Below are 23,400 nucleotides of genomic sequence, written 5' to 3'. Positions count from 1 at the left end.
TGATATACAGATATACTGATACCTTTGAACATAGCCTAAAAACTAATTCTGCTGTATTCCTGTGTTTATTTTTGTGGAATACTGTGTGTAGAACAATGAGAAAAGGGTTTAAATGCATTTTAAGAAAACTTCCCATCAGCATTGTATATTCCTGTATTTGGCAGAGCAACTGCTTGGGCCACTGCAGTCGGGGAAGATCAGCGCAGAGGTCATCAGGGGAATCTCAGAGTATCCAAAAATGCTGCTGAATTCCATACCCAGGCAACAGAGAGTGTCTGAAACTCAGGGTGCTCATGGCCATCTACCAACTGGGTCTCACTTACTCATTCATCGTCCATACCACTTGGTGGACCTGGAGCCCATCCCAGGATGGAGTACCAGTTCATCGCAGGGCACACACAAACATACACACACTCACATGCTCATTCACATATTACAGGCAATTTGGGAATGCCAAATAGCCTAATCTGCATGTATTTTGACAGTGGGAGGAAACCGGCCTACCCAGAGAATCAAAAAATAAAAATAAATAAATGAATGAAAAATCAAGTGACTTAACCAATTTGAGCAGTGTTTTATGAAAAGAAAGGATGAATTGTGTTTTATCCACATAGCTGTATAAAAACCTGTGTGAAGATACAGCATGATCTTACCATGAGATCAAGCCTCACAGAAGAACAGAAGAGGACTACGTAATAAGCTTTGGGGGACACCGGTGGAGAGCCTGCATGCAGCTAATATAAATTTCTATATTATTTTCTTTTGGTTTCAAATATGAATGGGGTGAAGGCGAGTTTATATTCTTGCCAGTACTATGTAGCCAAAAAGCTAGAATAATAAACCTTAGAGGTGAAGTTCCTAGAGAGTGGCACACAACCGGGGCGATGTTACCCGTCCCAGAGACTTGCCGCCCTTTTGATCTTCGCGAGCAGGACAACACGGGAAAGAGCAGCATGAGCACCCGCACTCCCACATACTGTAGAGCCCGCTTTCGCATTCCAGCCGCCGAAGTAAAAAAGACCGCGAGGAGGGCTGCATTAAGGCCCCAGATCCCCGCTGGGAATGCCGCCTAGCCGACGGACATCCAGGAGAGACCCCACCTGTGGCCGCACACAGAGTGAGCTGGGAGGGGCCGGTCTTGGCTTGTGACAGCGGGAGAGGTCGTCGTCATGGGAGCATGCAGTCCTCCACATGCTTCATCCTGCCATTCTCCCACCGTTGCTTTTCGCCAGCCGTGTGTCCTCATGCCATCTGGGCACTGGCCACCGGATCTGCACGTGCACTCCGCCCATTTCTTTCTATTCTCCCTCCTTTAACCCTTTCCAACCCAATTTTTCCTTGATAAAATTACTCTTTTTTCTGTAAGACCTCGCCTCGTGTCCGTGTGTCTGTGGTGCCACCTGTGCACAAGGGCCGAACCCATTACAGTCTCGTTCACTTATTCTGCTTTAGAATAGCCTCCGCTAACTGACTGTTCCATAGTCGAATCCCTAATAACACATAGTGGAAATCTAGTAAAAAGTTAGTCACTATGTTTTTGGACCTACATTAACTAGCAGTAATGAAAAATTTAAACATATAGTAGCACGGCGCTTCACGCGCAATTTGGAATAATTTTAATTAATAAATTAAATTAATAAAGAGTTGTTAAGGACGGGGGAAGTGATTCTGTGACTGGTTTGTGTGAATGTGTTTTTTTTTAGCAGGCACTAGCCTTCCTTTACTCATGAATATAAACTATAAAAATTTAAAGTTTGGATTTATTGGAGACTTTTAAACTCACCTCAGTAAAGTGGAAAAAATTGCAAATAGTAGACATCACACAATAATGCATTAAATTTACCCAGCTAAAATAAAGCAGATGCATTTTTTTTATAAAGAATAAAGTAGCACATGAAATATTATGACTACCTGTTCTGTGAAATGTGAAGGCAATTTAAACTGTTTTAGAGGCATCTCTTAAAATATACACTATATTACAAAATGCAAAAGGTCCTCAAACAGCCTGAGCTTGCTGTGTTGAGCTTTTACATTTGCATCTGTACACTTGACAGTTCACAAGTAGAAAGTAAAACAAAAACAAAAACTTTCGAAGATCTAAATAATTGAGCATGAACTTTCAGCATTGGTATATTTATCGATTTGACTGCAGAGGCAAAATTTCATATCTGCAAAGAAAAATACAATTTCAGAATCTTTTCAGAGATATTGCATATTCAGAATCTTCGATTATGAGTGCACTAAATTAAATGATGGGATCAGCAAAAGAATTTCAGCTACACTGAATAGCACTGAATTCCAATCAATCAAGGGGAGATACATTTCTTTCATATAAAATTGGTTAAAATATATTGTTGTTTTTTGTGCCAACAAAGCAAATCCAATTTTAACCTTATCAGTCCATGCGGTGTTATCCTGTATGGTGGGTAAAGTAGCCAAAAAATGTACTCAAGTAAGAGTATCTGTATTTCAAAATCCAAAATATTACTCAAGTAAGAGTAATAAAGTATTTGGTGAAAAGATACTCAAGTACTAAGTAATTGTTTTATCATAATGTCAGATTAATTTTATTTTTAGAAATTATGTAAGCAGTCCGACAAAATGATAATAATGTACAAATTACGACATTACCCAATAATAAAATAAATGGATAAAACAAAATACCTTTACAAAATAGCAAATTAAGGAAAAAGAAAAAAAAATCCTATTGGTCATTTGACGCCATGCAGTTATTGGTTATTGGTTAACGGTGGGTCATGTGATTTTTGTTGCTACATCTGATTGGTGAAACACAGTCACGCAGTAGATCCACCGGCTGCATTTCTCTGGCAAAAAAAAAGAATATCTAAAGTATTACACACAGCGCCTGTGTGCATAAATGGAAACACTTATCTATCTGAATTTATTTTGACTTTTTTTTTAGGTAAAGTGCAGGCTAATTTGTTTTATTTTTACTTTATATTTTGTGTTTATTATTTTTATGTATTTAATTTTTTTGGGCTGTGGAACGAATAATTTTAATTATTTCCTATGGGAAAATTTGCGAGTGTTTACGAGTGTTTTGGAACACGAGCCTGCTTCCGGAACGAATTATGCTCGTAATCCAAGGTTTCACTGTACTCGTTACTACCCACCTCTTCCTGTAGTCAATCCCAGGAGACTTTGGGCATGGGGCGTACTATGCACATACACTCACTTACACACTACAGGCTTCTGTCTTTGGACTGACATGGAGGAAACCCACCAAGCACAGGGAGAACATGCAAACTCCATGCAAACAGACCCGAGGCGGGAATCGAACCCGGACCACCATGCTGCCTCGATCTCAACCTATTTTAACCCTCAAGTTATTAAACCTCCACACATGCTGCCTGTTTTTCTACACTTAAAATTCAAATAAGATAAACTATTAACTTTGACTCTTTGGTAAAATTCATTCCTAATTTGTTGCACCAAATTAAGACACAATCTGTTGTGTTGTTGTATAGCAATCTTCAAGTGATAGTGAGCTGCTACTGGTCTGCATCTCATGGGGCTGATGGGTAAATGTTTTGTAGTGCTTTAGTTAGTCTGGTAACCAAGTCCCTAGCTAAGTTGTAATTTTCTTGCCTTATGGAAGTATATACATGTTGAAAGACTGCATGAAGATGTATTCAGCTATTTATTTACAGTATATCTAGAAAAAACATTTTTTCTGTAAACAAATACTCATGGTAGTGTGGTTAAATGTCTTAGGTCCAATTCCCTCCTGTTGGATGATGCAAAAATGCTGGAAAAAGAACAAGACTATTTCAATCATGAAATGAATAAAATAAAATATCTAGCTGTATATTGTACAGCTTTTGTTGTACTTACTGTCGTATAAGTCTTATACACCAATTAGCCACAGCATCACAACACAAAACGTTATGCCCAGTATTGCTCGGGTTCCCCTTACGCCATCAGGACAGCGCTGGCCCCTCGTTGCATGACCCCACAAAACCTCTAGGGGTGTGCTGTGTCAAGCTGGAGCCAGGACACTGGCATCCTTTGGGTGCTGTGGGCTGCAGGGTGGGGACTCTGTGGATTGAACGTGTTCATCTAGTGAATCCCATGGGCGCTCCTTACTTGCCTGGCCCTGTGTGTGGTAGTCTGTGGTGCACTGGGCGTTTTAAAAAACCCTTTATTATGTCCAGCATTTCAGTGATTTGAGCTGCATTGGCTTTTTTCCACATGCATATGAACTTGAGTAACATCCAATTCTTAATTATAGGGTTTAATATGATGTTGGCTCATCCTTTGCAGCTGTAATAGCTTTAACCCAAATCCTAACCCTCTACTGGGAAGGCCTTCCACAAGGTTTAAAAGTGTGTTTAAGGGAATTCTTTACCACCGCCAAACCCAGACTCATCCATCAGAATGCGAGACAGCTCAGATTTGTCACTCCAGTGGCGACATGCTTTACACCACTTCATCTGATACTTAGGGATGTAAGGCTTGGATGCAGCTGCTCAGCTATGGAAACCCATTCAATAAAGCTATCTATGCATCGTTCTTGAGCTAATCTAGAGGCCACATAAAGTCTGAAGGTCTGTAGCTATTGACTTTACACAAAGTTGCCGACCTCTGTGCACGAAGCGTCTCAGCATCCGCTTACCCAGCTCTGTGATTTTACGTGGCCTTCCACTTTGTGGCTGAGTTGCTGTCGTTTTTAATCACTTCCACTTTGTTATAATACCAATAAAAATGTGGAATATTTAGTAGCGAGGAAATTTCACAACTGGCCTTATTGCACAGGTGGCATTCCTATCACGGCACCACACTGGAATTTACTGAGCTTCTGAGAGCAATCCATTCTTTTAGAAATGTTTGTAGAAGCGATCTGCATGCCTTGGTGATTTTATTACACCTGTAACCATGGAAGTGATTGAAACACCAAAATTCAATTATTCGGATGGGTGAATGAATACTTTTGCCAATATAGTGTACATATAAAACCACGTCATGTATATGTATATAATTACGTAAATGATTACCATAGCATGGTGATTACTATAGTATTTATTTCCATTTTAGGGTAGGTAAGGCCTCTGGGAATAAATGGGAATAAATACTATGTTAGCCACCACTGGCCGCCAAGGTCCTTAGATATATGACTGGAGGTCCTACCTACTGATGAATGGATAAATGTATCCACTGATGGATGGATGGATGGATGGATGGATGAATGGAGTTGAAACAAGTGCTTTTGGGGCAGCGGTCTAAAAAAAAGTGGTGGTCTAGGCATGCTGAAAAAAAAAACATCAGAAAAAGACTTGAAAAAGTCAGAGGCATGAACCATACACACTTTATGTTGAATAATCGGAACAGGCAGACCAGAAACGTGATTTAAGCAGATGCTTAACCGATCTCCGAATACGCATAACCTTCCCCCTTCGGTAAATCTTGTAAAAGAAAACTGTAAAACACCCAGACATAAGTCGTTGACTTTAAATACAGCTCACGGTGATCAATCAACAACCAGAAAGAACTCTCCAGAGAGAAAGGGTTGAAGAAGAGGAACTTGCTTAAGCATTTATATGAACTTGGCAGGTAATATCACTTTAACACTCACACACTCCTTAGTCTCTCTGTCTACCCCACCCCCAAACACTCACTCCAGCTCTCGGTACTGTAATTGGGCCTATATGCCTGAATGGGTGCACTGTACAGACATCTTAATCTTAATTTGATTACTCTATGTGTGTGTGTGTGTGTGTGTGTGTGTGTGTGTGTGTTGCTAACAAGGAGAGTACAGAGGGTTATATTTCCGAAACGCCTTTCCCATCCACTTACTGAAGCCTGAGCATCAACGTAAGCATACAGTAGTGTAGAGACTCGAAGGAATCTTGTAAGAGCTGAGAATATATTTTTATTCATTCATTTATTTATTTATTTTTTGACCCAAGTCGAACACTAAATGTTTGGAAGGTTAATATGTACAGCTCATGCAAATTCCCACAGAGAGCGTGTCTACTGCTAATGAGGAGAGAAGAGCGCTGGAGCTATGGTGTTAAACTCCTCTGACTCTTCCATACACTCTTATTTACAGCCTGTTCACCCTTAATTATCCCTGCTGTTCGCGAATACACACTCCTCAGCAGGTGGACGCTATGTGGAGAAATTGGAAACTAACGTGCATAACATTGACTGGGTTATAATTCTGGAACATTTCGGCCAGCAGTCTTTGTCATTACATGTTGCACAGGCAGTGTGAACATATGGAATAACTCAATCATTCATTCATTCATTTATTCATTGTTCATAGCGCTTATCCTGTACAGGGTCGAGGACAGAAGGCCCTGGACAGGCTATCAAAGGGCACGCACTCATTCACATCCTACGGGCAATTTGGGAAAGCCAATTAACCTAATCTGCATTCTATTTGGACTGTGGGAGGAAACCAGAATACCAGGAGGAAACCCACCAAACACAAGGCAAACACCAACACATATCTGAGGTCTGAACCCTGGAGGTTTGAGGCCATCATTACACCACCATGTTGCTACATATGCAGTGATGTTTATTTGATTAATGTTTCTTTCAATAATAATCCCTTAAGAAAAGGCTTAATATTTTAAAATATCTCTTCCCTTCACTAAGCCTTGAGCACTATAATAAACATGGCATAGAGGAGTCGTGTGAAGACTACAGAGCTGAAAGTGTGATTTTTTATTTTTTTTTGACCTGAATATAACCACAAATGTCAAGAATAAATATCTATACCTCACACATAGAGGCGGCACCTGTAAAAGAGATTCAGTAACTGTGTAAATATCTGCCTGGGTTTATCTATAATCTACAGACGCACAAGCTCCCTTGACTGGCAGCATAGTGCTCCAGGGCTTTTCTGTCATCACACCCACGCCGCTATATGATTTGCTCAAATGACTGACTGGTAGAATCCAGAAAATCTAATTTAACTATTGTAAGGTTCTCACCAATGGCTCTTGACAAAACCAAACAAGAAGTGACAGCCAGAGGATGCAGTGGTAGGGTAAAGTTTGCGTGCTGGTCCCAAGAAAAGATTAACATCAAAGCAGCAAGGTGTAGCATTTAAAGGTACATGTTATATCAAGTCAAACTGGGATTTTTGACTTTTAGATTGTGCAGAATACCAAAACACAGTAACAGAGTAAAAACTTTCCCTTTGTTTCTCCATATAATCCGCTACTACACTAATCCATTTATCCCAGTGTTTCACTAATGCTTTGATACCATTAGGATAGGAAGTTTTTTTTTTTTGTATGCTAAATCCATGATCAGACTGCCTGATTCACGTCTGAAACGCTGGCTTCCCAGGAACTCCGTTAATGGGCCAAGCATGTGGAAATGGCTTGGAGGTCAGAACTGTATGAGGGATGTGGCAATAATTCCCAGCTGAGTTCCTATAATGGGCAAGTAATATCCATGAATGATTCAACATTCAAGTGTTTTATAGTACACACCGTTTCATACTGTGCTTAAATTCATGACTTAAATCCTGCTGCTTGCTTTAACAATCTACTATGATTATTATTATTATTATTATTATTATATCTTGATATGATCTCTTTTAAACCAACTGCAAACATGCACTGTTAAAAAACAGTAAACTAAACATGAAAGGTCATTAATATACATAGCTGCTCAACATCTGCATTAATGGATTAGCAGTGACCTTAGAACAGACTGCATCCCTTGGACTTACCTCGTCTTAGGTTAAATTAAATAAGTGTTTATGTATAATGTTTTAGTAATGTTTTTAGCATCCTAAAGCATGCCTAAATAATAATAATAATAATAATCATCATCATCATCATCATCATCATCATAATACATTTAAATCTGTTGCCAAAGACAGACCAATAAGAAGAGAAAAAAAAGACCATGCAACCTCCCAGATCAAGACTTTTACTATCTCCTCATCCCCAAAATCTACACAGCTGTCCCCCATGTCTGTTTGTCGCTGCAGCTCTGGGAGTCAGTCTCCATTGTAAATCAAGTGGCCACAGTTCTCCAACCAGACTCCTCTCGAAAGACCTGACATGGTGTAGCCAACTACCACCAACCCAGCAGGAATTGTTGGCTGTTAAAACATTGTGGCAGCATTAACTGGGACACATTCAGACACCGTTGTTTATATAGGTGGTTTTTGAAAGTGCGAATTACAGTAACAATGTAACTGACCAACGCTTACTATAATAACGACGACCTCAGTATTGCAAATTTGACTTCAAAGCAATATGTGGAGAGGGAGGACAAGCAGGAGGATGAAGTGAGAAGGAAAAATAGACTTAGATGGTAGACACTGGTACTGTAGATGAAGACAAATGATCCGCTGTGGTGACCCCTAATGAGAGTAGCCGAAAGAAGAAGAGGAATATTTAAGTTTTAAATCTGTCAACGGAAATGCATGCTTGGAATCCTCGGAATCGCTGCTAGTGCTTTTGTTTCTGTCTTTCTGCAAGTACATGCTCCGTCCAGGATACGAACCCTGATTTCAATGGCATGAGCGCCAAGTGCTCATCAATGCTGTATGAGAAAACCTGCTAGATATATAGTCTTGTCAAACAATGAGCACTACAAAGTTACTCCTCCAAGTCAACCCATATTAGAGAGCTTTATTTTACCAAACCATTAAATCAAAAAGCAGTTGAAAGGGAATGAATAAACGCACTCAACGTCGAAGGTCTGTTCTGTGAATCTGGATGATACACAATGTGGATGCTGTGCGAGCTCCATATTACAGTGCATGGTTTGGGAGGCACTTTATGGTAATACTTCAGAAAGGAAGTTAAACAGAGACATATCTTTACACCATGACATGATGTACTGTACCAGTGTGGGAAATTATTGTGCCCATGTCTTGAGATTTCCAGACTCTTGTTGGACAAATGGATGTTGGATGCATCCATTTGATCAAAGTCTTGTGTTGTGTTTTATTGGTCGTTCAATGTTAGGATTCATGCTGGAGAACATGAGCTAAATCTTCTGCATGTGACATGTTTGGTTGATACTAAAGAGTTGTGGATTCTGGTCAGGTTTCTCCAGTCCATAATGTTTAGTCTCAGATAGAACATGCTGTTTTCTTCAGAATACCCTGAGCATGTATAGTTTAGTGTTCTTCTAATATAAGACTCTAATGATTTAAGGGGCACAAACACAGATCTTTATCGCCACCATTTCTTGCCCTTACTCTCCTGGTAACTACAAGACAGGTGCACAGGTCCAGTCATTTTTCATCGCCTAAGAACTCCTCAAGGACCTTTTATACCCTCCCCTCCCTTGTTCCTAACATAAGCTCTACGCGCATGGCTGTACTGGAAAAATAGAAAGCGATGGATATCTTAAAACGTATTTATTTACTTAAGGTGGCATGGTGGTGTAGTGGTTAGCACTGTCGACCTGCACCTCCAGGGTCCGGGTTCGATTTCCGGCCAAGCTTGATTCCCCTTTCTGTGTGCATAGAGTTTGCATGTGCTTCCCTCCGGGTACTCCGCTTTCCTTCCACAGTCTAAAGACATTCAGATTAGGCTCATTGCCATTACCAATTGGTGTGTGCCCTGCGATGGATTGGCACCCTGTCCAGAGTGTACCCTGCCTCAAGCCATAAGTCTCCTGGGATAGGCTCCAGGCCCCCCACAACCCTGAATACAGGATAAAGCGGTATATAGAAGATGGGATTTATTCATTTATTTGTTTGAATTCACTGGCTGTTCTTCAAAAACCGTTAAAAAGGAAAATTACTTTGCTTGATATTATATCTAGAAGCCGCTTTTTAATTAATTAACTTTTGTAATCATATCAGACTAGTCAGAACGCTTGATGTGTCCTCTGTGAAGGCTTTGTGATACATCTTTGTGTCATTCTCTTCTATCACATCTCATTAAAGTGACAAATAACTGGCTCCTTAATCTATGGCACAGTTCCAACACGTTTCAAACACGTAGCCACTTCTTTAAAAAAAAAAAAAAAAAAGCTCTATTTTCAAATGAATGAGGCTCATTTGATTTAAAAATGATGATAAATCATAATTTAGGATGTGCCATATTATATTTGACAACTGATATGTTATTGCACTGAGGATATGTATTCTTAATAGACTACTGATTCGACAATCGCAAGATCCTCACGAAGACCTCAAGCTTTACGGCACAGTTCTGATCTATGTTGAAATCCTATTTTAGTCATATTCTCTTAAAAGCAAACCTTTCAGATACTTGCAACCCTGTATTACTGACCTGCTAAACCCCTGTTCTGACCCTAGGTCTCTAAACTTTTCAGTTTTGTATCATTTGGCTATTCCACGGTGCCAGCTGAAACGCAAAGATTTTGTTTTTATACAGTTGTTGTGCTCAGGTCCATTCCCACTGCTCTGGTCTTTAAATCAAACTTTATGTTTGTGTATTGATGCCTGTGTCTACCGTGTCTTTGTAGCATTTCTATGTACCGCACTTTGGTTTAAAATGAACTCTATAAATTGAGCGTATTTATTTACTTACCCTGTTCCACTGGCTCAATACAGAAACTCAAAGTTTTTTTTTTTTTTTTACTATTTTGACTTAAGGTTCTATCAAACACTTATAATTAATAGTTAAGGATTGTAAGAAAATTTATGTTCTAGTTGTAGTTGACATAATCTTCTGCATACGTCATCCCTAACACCTTTAGAACCATAAAAACTGTATATTCTATAGGTGTGTACAATATAAAAATATTTTCTCATGAAATGACAAACAATGCCTCTTATTTAAAAAGAACATGTTCATTACTGTATAACCTAATATGTGCTTTGTAATTAAGAATTTTCAGGATACTGCCTAAGCCTGGCGACTGTCATCATTTTGATTTTATAGTGCAGACTCGGAGGCACAAGCCGCCAGTTTTTCACTAACCCCAAGGCTCCGTCCTTACGGGGGGGAAAAAAAGTGAAAGCATTTCTCCCTGACAGCTCATTATTAGTAAGCCCCTCTGCAAGCATTCCTTAAGGACATCAGAAACATATTTGCCTAGTAGGTCCCAGAAGTATTTCTAGGATGTTTTGTAGAAAGCCAGTCCATCTACTTCTGGTGCCCGACCTATGGAAAGATGCTGACCAGACTCCAGCTCCCGCAATCCCTTTGTTGGTATCCATGGTAACTCATCTTTATAATTGGGTTCATGTGTAGAAATGCTGAAAGTAGATGTTCTGTTCATGTACGGTCCTATTCAGCAGTCTTGTAAAATTCAGGATAAAAGTCTATCATTTCTTTCTTCCCCCCTGGAAAAGTGTAAATTCATGTATGATGCCAGATGGCGAAAGTTTGCCTCATGGGTTTTTCCCAATAATGGTGTAAAGTTAGTGCAGTGCAGGTTATAGTCAGTTATGAATCAATCAACTAACCAATCAACCAATCTATCTATCTATCTATCTATCTATCTATCTATCTATCTATCTATCTATCCATCCATCCATCCATCCATCTTTGAGCTTCTGTAGTCCACCACAGAGTGTAGAGGCCAGTGGTGGTTTTCAGTCCTATCCTGATATTTTCTTTCCCTAGCAGTCTTTATTGCCGTCCACTCTCCTAATCCTAACCATTCTTTGATGTCATCAATCCATCTCCTTGCTCATGATCTTACTCACTGTTTCCAATTTTTGTTTCACTATATCACCACTCTGATTAACCCTACCTTTCCCATCCAGCATACAGTATGTGCCCTAACAGGACCAATTTATGTTCCTTGATAACTTCGTCTGAGATCATTTAGAATCCTTTCAATTGTTACTTTGTGTCTCCATCCACTTTTTAGAATCTTTTTATAAAATCCTGTTTCAATAGCATTATTTTTGCCATGTCCTCCTTTCTCAGTGTCCATGTATTACAGGCATAGAGCCATGTAACGAATACACACATTATCAATATCTTGACTTCTAGATCTTTTCACTTTTCCAATTTTCATTTAGTGACAAAATAATTCTATGCAATAGTCTATCAGTTTCTTTTATGCAGAAGTTGTCACTCATTATCAGGCTGCCCAAGTACACAAACTGTTCTACACATTTCATTTTATTCCGCCCCATCTAGCTCCATGTTTGTTTTGTTGTTTTCCATTACTTTTGTCTTATATTTGTTTACGAATAAACCATATTCTTTTTTTTATTTAATGCATTTAGAGGCTTTTAAAGGTCCAGTTCATTCAAAGTTATTATGGTAATATCATCTGCAAATTTGAGATCTTTGACTTGTGTTTCAATATTCAGTACTCCTGTTACATCTGCTCCCGCCTTTTCAATTCTTTATAATAATCCAAAAAACCAACAGCTGAGACAATGGGTCTCCTTGTCCAGTACCCACTGTTTGTTTTAACCAGCTGCTCGAATTGCTTCCACCTCATGCACACTCATACAGTCAATTTATTGCTTCATGCATTCCAAAGTTGCCCACAGCCATTCTCTAAACTGAATCTAATGCTTTCCTGAAATACATTAGGCACCTCCAGGTCATGGGTTCAATTCCCGTGCCGAGTCTGTATGCATGGAATTTGCATGTTCTCCCTGTGCTTCGTGGGTTTCCTCCCACAGTCCAAAGACATGCAGATTAGGCTAAACTGGCATTTTAAAATTGTAAATGCACATGTGAATGTTGACTGGAGGAGATACCATGGTCGTACAAATTGGAATAAATACAACGGTCACCATTTGCCTCCACAGTCCCTAATTGGACTGCATAGGTTCATAGAAGGATGAATAGCTGATCAGTCTTACAGCCCCCACTTTTTATTTTCAGCCCTAGGGTAGTTGAATTGCCCAGTTAAAACCCCACATTTCACTAATTCATAATTATAGAGGGTCCCAAATTTTATCTCAAAATCCAATAAACACTAGTGTTATGTTTGAAAGTGCCACTGGAGATTCTGGGCCCCTTGCAAACCTAATATACTGGGCCCCATTCCAAACAAAACCAACCCTCTTCAATTTCCATGGGCAGCATGGTGGCTTAGTGGTTAGCACTGTCAACTTGCACCTCTAGGGTTGGGTTCGATTCCCGCCTCAGGTCTGTGTGCATGGAGTTTGTATGTTCTCCCTGTACTTCGTGGGTTTCCTCCAGGTACTCTGATTTCCTTCAACAGTCCAAAGACCAGCAAATTAGGCTAACTGGCGTTCCCAAATTGACTGTAGTAGAATGACAATCGGGTGTCAAGCCGGCAGCCTGACCCCTTAAGCAACGGCCACAGAAACGATGGATTTTTCTCCAGGGTGATGAGTATCTGTCGCCTGATGTGCCAGATGGCACGTACTGTAGACAAATCAAAATACACACAAGCACCACAAGCTTGAACTCTGTATGCCACTTAAAAGCTTTAACACAATAATTATTAATGTTATACCACTATTACATAGGCAGCTCTGGTCCTAAGAAATGAGGTCGAGAAACTAAAAAGTCTTTAAAAAAAACATATAAACATATATGACTAACTAAAATTAAACTACTCCTGCATGTATAACTCAATCGGAAGAAATCAATATGGGCACTCTGCACATGCTCCACAGTTCCTGCCCAAGGCTTTGAATTAGAGGTTGAATAAACTGCATAAGACTAGAAGGAGCCTCTAACAACAGGGCGGTGTCGTCTGCCTGCAGTTTCCCGCTAGCTAACTTGTTTGTTGAGTGTTTTGGTCTGTGATGTAATAGGTCAACTAGGAATACAATAGCAACAAGCTGAAAGGGGGGCATGTCTCTACCTATACTTCATTCAATAAATCGATTCCGCCACTCTGCTTGTATAATGGAACAAGGACAGTAATCCAATTAAAGTTGTAACCATAGCTCGACTCAACTCTGCATGCAAATTTACTGTTAGATAGAAAGCATGAGTTATGTTAGTATTCTCCAAGGTTACAGAAAATTTTAGATAAAGAATAAAATGATGAACCCCTTTTTGAGAGATAAAGTACAATTTCTCACACAGATTTATTATCTAATCATTTTAACTGCCAGTCCATCAGAGGGCACACACACACACACACACACACACTACCAGCACTCTGGAGATCTAAAGGTTTGGAAATCTGCATGCCTTTGGACTGTGAGAGAAAACCCACCAAGCATGGGGTAAACACCACACACACAAACCTGAAGGACTCGAACCCTTAACACCGGAGACCACAGCACTAACCAATATCATGCTGTACAACAAGCTAAAATCTGTTACTTTCCTATACGTTTAAAAAAGTTTAATTTGTGTTTTCACAAGAATCGCTGGATAAACTATATGGACACAATAATTTTGCCAAACCTGCAATGACATTGTACCCAAACACATATACTTCAATATGGAGTTGGTCCCACTTTTGCACCTATAAGAGCTTCCACTCTTCTTGAAAGGCTGTCCATAATATTTCGGAGTGTTTCTATAGGAATTTGTGCCTATTAATTCTGACCTCATCATTTATGAGCTCAGGCACTGATGTTGGATAAGAAGGCCTGGCTCACAGTCTTTGTTCCAGTTCATCCCAGAGGTGCTCAATGTGGTTGAGATCAGGGCTCTCCGTGTGGGCCAGTCAAGGTCTTTTACACCAAACCTAGCTTTGTGCACTGGGGCCCAGTCACGTTGTACCTCAAACTGTTGGCAAAAAGTTGGAAGCATTGTCCAATATGACTTGGTGTGCTGAAGGGGCCTGATTAAAACACCTGAATGCAATAATTACCAGATTTGGCTGAATACGTTTGTCCATATAGTGTAGCTATCTACACCTATCCATCCAGCTGCTGAGATGACCAAAGCACATTAATTTGTGAAAGCACAATCTTCTATGTAATCTTTTGCCAGACTAATCTGAATGCATGTCAGAAAGCGATATCCGAATGAGATGATTTATAGCAGAAGGTGGCTCACATTCTGCTATTTTGTAAAAAAAAAAAAAAAAAACTCTGTATTTCGATTACTGCCATTATCACACACAAAACACACATAATGCACTGCGACCCATTAGACTGTATTGTTTTAGAGAATGAAACTTTCAGGGAGCTTGTGTTCCTCTAGTAATCGCCCTCATTCTAACATCTTAAAATGTTCTGGGGGGAAAAGGAAAGAAAGGAAGGCAGACAATAATCATTAACCTAACAATTCTTTTAATTTAATTTTTTTTATTTTAGCATATTTTAAGGTTAATTCTCAGACTACTTCTAATTATGCTTCATGTCGCTCGAAGGTTAAACAAAGTTGAATGGAAGTTGTTATTGCAAGTACATTAACGAATCAGTTAATTAATAGAAAAGTTCCTACGAACACCATTTTTAGAAAGAAAAAAAAAACACACAAGAAAGTTAGCCTCAATCAGCAAATCCCAATAGACCCAGTGTGGTATTCAGACAGAAACGATGCTCGTCTCTTGGTTTTAGATTCCCCAGATAACCAATTTGCTCTTCTGCTGTGTGTGTATGTGTGAGTGTCTGTATGTGTGTGTGTAAAAAACAAACACAAAACAGATGTGTGTGCGTGTTTTATTCTCTTTCAACACCTTTCCATCAATCTTGCCCTCCATCTCTCCACATTTCTCCCTCTCTTGGTCAGGCTCTGTCCTATCAAACCATCATCGGCGGATAAAAAAAAGCAATCGGAACATCCTGGAGTGAGAGCTAAATGGCATGCATAACTGTAAAGCTTCCAGTTCAGGCAGTTTCAGCTTTCCATGATAGTGGACACCTCTGTGAGGAAGCTGGAGCAGGCATGTGCACTGAATTTAAAGTCAGGGGTTTTTACAGCTGGATGATGGAATGGAAGGAAACAAAGAAGAAATATGACAAACAGGTGGATTTTAACAAGACCTGGTAGGTGTAGAATTGCCAAATCACCATCAGTAAAAGACGATCAGAGATGCTCCTACTGCTTCAAAGAGTTATCAGATGTTATTGGCATTACAGTCGAGATAGGTCCTGTCCTCCCAACCTGTATTCAAACCTTATTTTAATGCAGCACTGTCAGCCTGGATGTACTCACGAACAAACACACACACATATATATATATATATATACAGTATATATATTCCACTGACATAACCCCCTGACCCAACCCATATGCCTGAGCCTGCCTTTATATGTATAAGCAGATCGCTCAGATTTTAAAGGGGACCTTTTATGCAAAATCCACCTTTTGGTCATTTTTAGGCAATCAGATGAGCCTAAACTGTGTAAAAAAAAAAAAGTCCATTCCCAAGTCTTTTTTTTATTTTCTATATTCCAACAAGCCAATTAGATTCCCCCCCTAATGTGACATCACACAAGAAGGTATCCTCCCCCTGCTTTCTGCTCAGCGTCACTCTCCTCTGCTTGCTCAACAGTACCTCATTTGTATAATTATGAGTTGTGAAATTTTTTTCCAGCTAAAGCATTGATAGACTCGCTTTGAGGAACCCCTGAGACTTGTGTTAACATGTTAAAGAAAATACAGGACTTTTTGAGATAGTACTCCTAACTACTGTAGCAACAAGAGCGAAGCATCAGAAACACATTGATCTTTCCTCTACCTGTATCCTGACAGCGCTCTTTATCACGATCTCCTTTCCGAACATCTCAAATGTCCAACTGGGGAACCATTTAAAGGGAAGACCTGCCAAGTCTTATCACAGGAGACTGGAATAAAACCCTTTCTAGTATATCAGCTGTAACTTAGGGAACAAAAGTTCCAGACAACATAGTGTTAATCAAGCTAAACAAAAATGCCTCTAATAGATATAATGATTGTGAGTGGGAATGACATAATCAGAATATCAGGCTGCAAAGACGGACCAGAGGAGAGCATTTTCAGAGAGCCGTTTATAGCTGTGCGGAGGAAGCACTTCTGTTTGTTCGGAGGTTGGGAAAAACAATGGGATGTAGTCGTAAAACATGATGAAAAATTAGGAGTTTACTTTACTCCTGTACATTCACATTACAAGCCACATTGTTAATCTAGATTTTTCTTTTTCGGTCAGATCGGATTTGCGTGTCTTGATGGTTCTCGTTCACAATTACACAGTCCTAAAAAATCAGATCTGTGTCACTTAAATTGAGTCACTTCAGGCTGGTAATCCTAATGTAGCCATAGTTCACAAAATGAAGTCCATCCATGCATCAGTGAACCTCTGTTGTCCAACTAGGGACCGTAGAGGCCAATGGTGACCTTATGTGGTATTCATTCCCATTTTGTACTACCCTGGTAGGTCCTCTGGTCAACATTCACATACTACGGGCAATTTGAAAATGGCAATTAGCCTATCGTGCATGTTTTTAAACAGTTGGAGGAAACCGGAGGAAACCCACAAAGCAGAGGGAGAACATGCCAAATTCCTGCATGCAGACCCAACACAGGAACTGAACTGGAGGTACGAGGAGCAGTGCCAACCACTAAGCCACCGAAAATAAAGTGAAAATGTTTTTATTGTCTATTTTAATCTTGACATGGCTGTCTGTTTTGTCTGCAAAAATCCTGTTATATAAGGAGACAGTTAAAAAGTCCAAAAAGTCACACTTCTTGAAAACACTGCTAGTTTGCCAATAAAGAGTGAATTCTTTATGCAGTAAGGGTCATGCCTTGATCAAGGTGCTAGATAGTTACGTGCCACAGCAAATGCACGGCTAATCAATTAAGTTTCTAAGCTGTGGTCTGTGTGTGTGTGTGTGTGTGTGTTTACCTGGTGGCAGATCTCATGCACCACCACCATGGTGAGCTCCATCTGGTAGGAGAAAGATGAGACTTCTGGATCCAGCAAAATCTTCTGCTCAACAAACACACTAAGACCCCAGTTCTCCATCGCTGCATATGGGTGTTTTGGCACTGCCAGGAGATCTACACACACACACACACACACACACATACACACAGACACTCATTAAAACAATGTAAGGAATAGAGGCTATACTAGACTGCCTGCCGAGTAAGTCACTATTTCTTCAAGAGAGTTAAATTACTTAAATTAGGTTGCATCAAGCAAACAAAACATTACAATGACCTGAATTAGGTTCAAAACTGTCCAACACATTTTTAAAACCTGAAACGATAGCGGTGCACAATCAGCTTTTTTAAAGAATTATGCTTGAGAAAAATGTATGAATGACCATCATTGGAGATCCTTTATACACTTGGAGAAAATATATAACGGTGAAGATAAGAGCATTTCCACACACACACACACACACACACACACACACACACACACACACACACACACACACACACACACAGCACTATTATGTGGGAATAAAATGAAGTCAGCTGACGACCTGAAGGCACTGAATGACCAGGTTATCACATCTGTGGAGTTAACAGGTGCTGAGGTGTAATGAACCATTATGAGTGTAAGAATGAACAGAAAATAACGTTCAACACCATGGACTTAAGAGAAGATGTAAGATTTATATGCAGGAAGGTGTTACTGTAATGAAAGTGCATGCATTCAAGATTAACAGGAATGAACCAGGCTCAGAAGTTACAACTAGAGGATTGTCCGGACTACTTTGAGCATGTTCTACATCCTGTAAATGAAGATATGATCAGAGTTAAAGCTGACAGACAACCCAAGACACATTGAAAAGAGGTGATGGCAGTGTAAGACAGGCAAAATACCTTTCAGACACAAGACGTAAATTAGTCTCTGTTCTGCTGTTTCCATGGCGCTGGGCAATTTGGATAGAGTTACTAAACAACGTGCTTTTGGAAAATCAGTCAACGATCAGTCAATGATGAAAGCTGAGAACATAATCAGTGGCTGAGTGTTTCATTCCTCGGAAAGTAAACAGTTGCTCTGCTTTGTCTCTTCATGAAACGGGATGATCAAAGACCTCTCGAAATGCCTTTTCAAACTTCTGACTGTTGTGACATCTATAATATTGTGTGGTATTGGCAGATACAGGTCAAGTCCACAATGGTGCAGAAATGATGATGTAGCTGGTAAAGAAGATCGCCCAGTAGCTGGACTTAAAGGGACAGTATGGACTTTTTCAAGTTATTGTTATGGATCTGATATTAACGTGTTAAATCTTCCATGCTCTCTTTCTCATTCTTCTCTCATTGTGCTCTCTATGCTTCTCTCGCTCTTCCCCTTCCTGGCTTGTCTCCGGACAGACTTCTGTACAATTTCCACTCTTTGATCTTCAGGATTTCACAAGGACATGGTAAAATAGTTGATGTTCTTTGTAGTAACAGATGTATCCGACAACAGGCATTTGGCCAAACGTATAAACGCTCTGTCTTTTGCTGTTAATCAATAGAGATCTTTTTGACAGACAATGTGTTTGCCGGTTTGACTCTGTCTCCCCTGGCATCAGGAATCTTATCCAAGCACAGCGGGCAGACCGTTTATTTATCTACGCAACTTTCAAACTTTACAATCATATTTCTAGTTATATGGCATTACAAGCATACTACTGTAGGCAATTCCGTTTCTCTGGTCAGATTGGATCTGCAAGTCACGACAGGTCATGTTACAAGTAACTTTTATCCGACTTTATTGCAGACGTGCCTGTCCTCTGAAATGGCTAGCATGCACACATGGATACGTCTTTGTTTCTGGGGAAGTAAATAAATGAATTAGTACTAAATATACAGTAACGATGAAGGACATAAACTCAGTTCAACGACCAACTCAATGGGACTTTAGATCTTTCATTTGAGTCTCAGCTGAACTTTGGAACGAGGGTTGTGGAATTGTGTCTCTGGTGACAATCTTCCTTTACAGTGTACAGAGCAGGAACATTTATAACGACCATGTATCCCCTTATGGAAAAAAAAATATATGGCAATATATTATATATAATGCAATATATTAAATAATATATTTCCAATGGACCATATTGCAATAAAGAGAAAAAAACATATTTATACTTATATTTGTTCTATTGAAAAATTATTGAAACGTTATGCATGTTTAAGAATTATACACTTTTATATGCTTTTTTATATGATTAATGCCTATAGAGTCCATTTTGTTTGAACTACATTAATATATAAGCCTAATGCAAAAATATATAAAGAATTCAATTAAATTCAATATATAATGAAGTATATTGTTGAATATAAAATTACATACCATACATTTGAATATATTTTAATACATTTCTCAATATATGAATAGCGGCAATTTTTTATGTATTTTTCAATATAATATAATATAATATACTGTGTAGTACAATATAGTATTTTGTGTATTGTGAATATATTTTTAGATATCTTTTTTTTTGTAAATTATTAGTTAGTATAAGTGAGTGTAGCAACGAGGAATATTAACAATATAAAATCTTTTCAATTTACCAGTAGATCAGAACAATAAATCATTTAATATATTGACAGTTAATATATAGAAAACATCAAAACCAGAAAAGCAGTCAAGGATAAAAATGAATTCAGGCATTAAGCGAAAAAAGAAAATCCAAGAAGTTGCCAAATGAACAAGCAAAGGGTGAGTTCAAAGCTAAGAGGATTTAATGTGGCTCAGATTAGACTTTAAGACTCTGTACATAAATAGCTATAAGATTTTAATGAATTTTATTTTAATGAGCCGTATAAAATAAAACAAGCTACAAAGCAAGAAATACATTTGAACAAAAAAGCATGCTCTTAAAAAACATACCATTTCCAGTATTTGACTTAATTTAATACCCACTCTAAATGCTCCTTCTCAGATTATGATGAGTTCAAGCCCCAGCACTGCCACGGTGCATAAAGTTCTCAACCCTTATGCTCCAGAGGCACCATATCGTGGCTGATCCTGCGATCTAACCCTGGCTTACAACAGAAAGTACTGTAAGAAACGAGAAAGAAAAGAATCTAACAGTACTGGCCTTCTTCACCTTAAAGACTTTTTTAATCTAGTCTTCACAGCAACGTTAAATGAGAAATGGAATAAACTCTAAGTGTGTTTGATTTGGTTTTAGTGCAGAAAAAGGTATATTCGATTGAGTAATGGCTTGCACTAAAAGACAACGATAATATTGCTCGGTGGAGAAATGCCTCAAGATCCTTCTCTCTTCAGGATTTCTGCTTGAATAATTGCCTTCAGCTGATGATCTATATTTATCACACATCATCATTATGACACAAAGGCAAATTTACACAGAATCCTCCCGAAAGTACGACAGTATTTATTTATTTTAAAAAAATAATGAATTTATGTATTTTCATCGCTTGGGTAAAACATCTCACATGCAGTTGTGGAACAGAGTTAGACAAACCTTCGAAAGATGCAGTAACAAGCAGTGGGTAAAATGGTTTGGGATCCCATAACTGCGACATCCACTGAAGATCACTAATACGGTTCGTTATCACGTTGGAATTATCCAGTACAAGATTGCTAGTTATGATCCTGATGGGATGTACCTGCTCGGCAAAAATACTCAAATAGTCAAAATTATGCCAAATACTGAAATTCCCCACACCATTACACCACCTCCACCAGCCTGGATCGTTAACACCAGGGAGGTTGGGTCCATCAATTCGTTCTTCTGGTGCCACAATTCCGACCCTGTCCGCATCAGCAGAAATCGAGATTCACCAGATATGGCTGCATTGTTTAGTCTTCACCTGTGCCGTTTTGGTGAGTCTATACCGGTGCGGCCTCAGCTTTCTGTTCTTGGCAGAAGCAGAAACCTGAAATGGTCTTCTGCTGTTGTAGTCTATCCGCCTCAAGCTTCGACATGCGCATTCTACAAAGTGGTTATCTGAGCTACTGCACTGCTGTAACATTCTCGCAGCACATACCAGTCTGGCTATTCTCAGACGCCCTCTCTCATCAACCAGAATCATCTGGATGTTTTCTTTTATTGCTACATTGTTTTTGCTTTATTGCTACATTGTGACTAAAGTCTAGGGAAGAGGTAGGAGGTAATTGAGTACATGTACTTCATTACTGTACTTAAGTACATATTTCACATACACTGAAGATCTGTTTTACTTTTACTCTGCTTAAAAGTACAGCAAATATCTATCTGTACTCCTACCCAACTACATCGAGTAGTAACCAGTAGTAGTGCGTGGTTTTAGTAGTGTGTATTTCTAGTAATTTTTTTAGTGGGGCACGTTTTTTAAAGTTGCCGTTAAATATACAGATTTAATAAATGCATTTTGCAAGCAGCGTACTTGGTGGGTTTCCTCCGGGTGCGCTGGTTTTCTCCCACAGTCCAAAGACCTGCAGATTAGACTAACTGGCGTACCCAAATTGCCTGTAGTGTATAAATGAGTGTGTGAGTGAGTGTATGTGTGTGCCCTGCGATGGATTGGCATCCTCCCTCCTCGTGCCCTAAGCCTCCTGGGATAGGCTCCAGGCCCCCTACAAGCCTGTATACAAGATAAAGTGGTATAGAAGATAAGTGAGAGTGGGTAATAAATAAATACATGGGGGAATACCGAATTTCATTAAACAAATATTTTTTTCAGATCCTACACTGCGCGGCCACTGCGGAGTGACTTTTCGAACACAGGTTATAATTCTTGATAATACTTTTGATACTACTTTGATATAGGTGAGTACTACTACAATCAATCTAACCGAGATCAGATTTTCCCTCATTCTGATGGTTCATGTGAATCCCTTATATAAAATTATGTGTGATTTAAAAAAGATACTGTCCTTGAAAAACAGTGACTCGACTCAGAACATCCTTGCATCAGCAATCAGGGACAAACTCTTCATTATTATGCTCTGTCCTGGGTTAACCCACTGCCCTATAGCATATATCGGTCCAGCAGGTTACAAAATCACCTACTTGATATCAAAAAAACTGTAAGAGACAGAAGTTAAAGCACAGACGGCTAATGACAATATGTTTTGCCTCCAGTATTTATCAAGGAGAATATAGTACAGTGTGAAGGTTTGAAGGGAAAAATTAATCAAGATAACCACACACACACACACACACACACACACACACAGATTCTGAAACTGCTTGTTTGTTAAGCCCTGCTCTGAGAATTTATTACTTCCAGATTTTCCATGGTAAAGTATTACCTGTGTAACAAAGTCCACCACTAAAAATAAAATACAATATGCCTCTTTCGCTGTTATAATAAACTCCACTCTTCTGGGAAGGCTGTACACTAGAGTTTGGTGCCATCCCTGTGGGAATTTGTGATAATTTAGTCACAAGAGCATTAGTGAGACCAGGTCTGTTATAGTTCATCCCATTCAGTGTGGTGGACGTCAGGGATCTGACACTCAAATTCTTCCATTCCAACCCCCGTGATTCCTGTCTTCATAAAGCTTGCTTTGTGCACAGGGGCATTAATAGGCTTAAACTGGTTTGAACCTCTTCGTTCTAGTGAACGAAAATGCTGGAATGCTACAACATATGAGTTGGAATCAAAATATTTCGAGACTAGTTTCATAAGTCAGCGTGCCAAAATACATTGTCCTGTGTATATCGGGAGCTGTACAGCTGATGCTGT

General features: G+C 39.3%; 1 protein-coding gene across 2 annotated transcripts in view; it reads right to left on the bottom strand.

The window, feature by feature from the left end:
* Positions 1-23,400, bottom strand: part of LOC128534463 (thyrotropin-releasing hormone-degrading ectoenzyme-like) — a 204,486-nt gene that overhangs the window by 90,301 nt on the left and 90,785 nt on the right. For both annotated transcript variants that reach the window (XM_053508894.1, XM_053508893.1), the window contains exon 5: positions 17,657-17,811. In XM_053508894.1, the coding sequence (XP_053364869.1) occupies positions 17,657-17,811 (155 nt within the window). The remainder of the gene's footprint in view (positions 1-17,656; positions 17,812-23,400) is intronic.

The sequence above is a fragment of the Clarias gariepinus genome, chromosome 12, assembly GCF_024256425.1.
Source record: "Clarias gariepinus isolate MV-2021 ecotype Netherlands chromosome 12, CGAR_prim_01v2, whole genome shotgun sequence".
Taxonomy (NCBI): domain Eukaryota; kingdom Metazoa; phylum Chordata; class Actinopteri; order Siluriformes; family Clariidae; genus Clarias; species Clarias gariepinus.
The sequence above is the reverse complement of the archived record's forward strand: the minus strand, read 5'-3'. Positions and strand labels throughout refer to the sequence as shown.